At 35.1% G+C, this 2,693-nt stretch overlaps 1 protein-coding gene across 1 annotated transcript in view; it reads right to left on the bottom strand.

Moving 5' to 3' along the window:
- LOC107659097 (inactive ubiquitin carboxyl-terminal hydrolase 53-like) overlaps window positions 1-2,693 on the bottom strand; it is a 43,308-nt gene that overhangs the window by 37,097 nt on the left and 3,518 nt on the right. The window contains exons 3-5 of the mRNA XM_016447927.1: window positions 1,931-2,013; window positions 1,733-1,817; window positions 511-657 (exon numbers count right to left, since the gene is read on the bottom strand). Of these exons, the coding sequence (XP_016303413.1) occupies window positions 511-657; window positions 1,733-1,817; window positions 1,931-2,013 (315 nt within the window). The remainder of the gene's footprint in view (window positions 1-510; window positions 658-1,732; window positions 1,818-1,930; window positions 2,014-2,693) is intronic.

Raw genomic sequence — 2,693 nt, 5'->3', positions numbered from 1 at the left:
ACCTTAAGACTAACATATTGATACTAACACCCAAAAAACTTTAATTTTGATTTCATGGGGACTTTAATTTTTTTTACAAAGTTGTAAATAAAGATGGCTGGAGTGTGTTATATACACATTAATAACATACTATATCAGTTTTCCTACTTGAAAATTTTGTTTTTAATTCAAAGTGTTACTTTCTTTGCAAAGACTTGACTTGACTTTTTCGAATATGGTTCTATTTAGTATTACAGTATGATTTGCCAACCACAATATATTTAGAAAGGAAAATTCAAGACTATTTAGTCCTTAACACATTTACATTTATATCAAACAGACCTTTGAAAGTAAGTATAATCAAATCATGTGACCAATCTGGAAGCACATTCAACCTTTGTGTTTTGTTCACATCTTTTTTCCTGTTTCATGATCCCTTGGTGTATGTAGTACTTTTGTACTTTGGCTGGACGCAGCCAGGTGCCCTGCTGAAATTAAGCAGGTGGAGCGGAGTGTATTTAAGAGACTCACCCCTGAGAGGTTGAGGTGTGGTCCGAGAGATCGGATGACGTCTTCGGTGAGGTCTGACTGATCTGAGTCCCACACAAATCCGATGGTCACGATTTCTGGAGAGTTCATCAGCACGCGCCGCATCTTGATTCTCTGCCCACAGTTACTCTATTGAGGCGATGGAGATAAAACATAACTGTTTGCTATATTTTAACACCATGCAAGCTTTTTTCTATTTTAATGTTGAAAACCATACCAGAGTTATTACATTTTGAAATAGAAACTAATAAGATATTTAAGACCAATTCTTTTCCTAAAATACTAATTAATTTTAATTTTAAAGTTTTTACCAACCCACTAGGTTTTACCCATTTGTCAACAAGAAGTTATTAATCATTTAAAATATAATAAAATTAATTATTTAAAATTCACTTTTTCTTTTATATATTCTAATAAGCACAGGTCAGAATAAGTATGTTGTTTATATACTGTATATCTGTTCCACTGAATGATGATGGAACATGAATTCACCCATATTTTGACATTTGATTTATTTTTGCAAAAATTATTTGAAACATTAAAGGTAGGTACTTTACTTGCATATAATTTACTTTTTATGCATATCAAATCTTTTTATTTATTTACTGAACTTGATGCGGACACCAAAATGGAATGTCTCATCTTTGACCCATTTATAGTTTTATTGTGTGTCTAAGTTATTACTAAGTTATCTTGGTATATCAAGTTAAACTACATAAAAAATTAATTACAAATGTTGCCTTGGCAACTAGCTTAAAATAAGTTTAAGTATTTGTGTGTTTTACTTCAAGCAACAGTAACATGTTTTTACGGTTTTAGTTTTAGGTAACATTACTAACCCTGTTGTGACCAAACATTTTATTACTTCAGTGAGACACATGATTGTTGTGCTGCTTCTGGCAGTGACTGTAGTAGGATGTAACTTCCTACTTTGCCGGTTTAAAAATGCAGAATGTGTTGACATGTGAGAGGAACGTTCCGGTCTCAGGTTTCATCTCGCTCATCTCGTCACATGAAGGTGTTACACTAGCAGAATATCAGATAAGAAGTGTGTGTGTGTGTGTGTGTGTGTGTTTGTCCTTGAGTGTGCTTGATGACATCACATCGCAGAAAGAGCCATCATACTATATGCATGACGGTGTCCTCTCAGGGCTGAAAGTGCTAGTAAATTCAGCATTATTAATCAACATGAGCAACCACCTACCGGACAGTTACGCAGATCTCCAGCTGTGCTGGCGGCTTGAAGCAACTCCCCAAACCTTTCATCTCTCCTCTCCAAGAATTGCTGGCTGGAGTGCAGAGAAAGAGGACGAAAGAGAAACAGAGAAGCAGTTTTTGATCTTTTCAGGTCAATCTACCAACATAAACACGTCTTGTGTCTGGCATGATGGCGCTGGCTTACCAGAGGGCTGTGGTTGACACATAGTGCACAAGCTCAGTGAAGGGTAGCGGGTCGGACGACGCGCCACAGCTCCTACACACTGACTGCAGGGGAAAACACGAGCACACACAATCATGCATCACGAGCGATGACTGCTATATTATGTAAAGCCTCAATTACACTACTGTATGTGATGTAAGAGATGCCTCAGATGGGTTAAACCTGAGGGTGTAACCAATTAAAAAATTACTTTTACAGACAAAACAAGAATGAATCATTGTCAAATATTTAATTTGTACCATGGTTGTACCTTGATTAATTTATTATGCAATAGAAATACTTACTGGGCATGTATGACTTCAGAGGTACTCTGAAGAACCAAATAAATACTATAGTACATAAATATGGTATCAATACAATTATTTAAGTCTCTTATGCTCACCAAGGCTGCATTTATTTGATTAAATATACAGTAAAAAACAGTTACATTATGAAATATTACTATTAATTTTTTTCTATTTTAATAGAATCTGTGATTTTAAAGCTGAATTTTCAGCATCATTAGTGTTCAGTGTCACATGATCCTACAGAAATCATTCTAATATGCTGATTTGATGCTCGAGAAACATTTATTATTACTATCAATAATATTTTTAATGTCTTTACTGTCACTTTTGATCAATTTATTACATCCTTGTACTTTTTTCACACACACACACACACACACACACACACACACACACACACACACACACACACACACACACACACACACACACACACA

Source organism: Sinocyclocheilus anshuiensis, unplaced genomic scaffold (genome assembly GCF_001515605.1).
Source record: "Sinocyclocheilus anshuiensis isolate Anshui unplaced genomic scaffold, SAMN03320099.WGS_v1.1 scaffold87, whole genome shotgun sequence".
Lineage (NCBI taxonomy): Eukaryota > Metazoa > Chordata > Actinopteri > Cypriniformes > Cyprinidae > Sinocyclocheilus > Sinocyclocheilus anshuiensis.
This window is presented reverse-complemented; position numbering and strand designations above follow the sequence as displayed.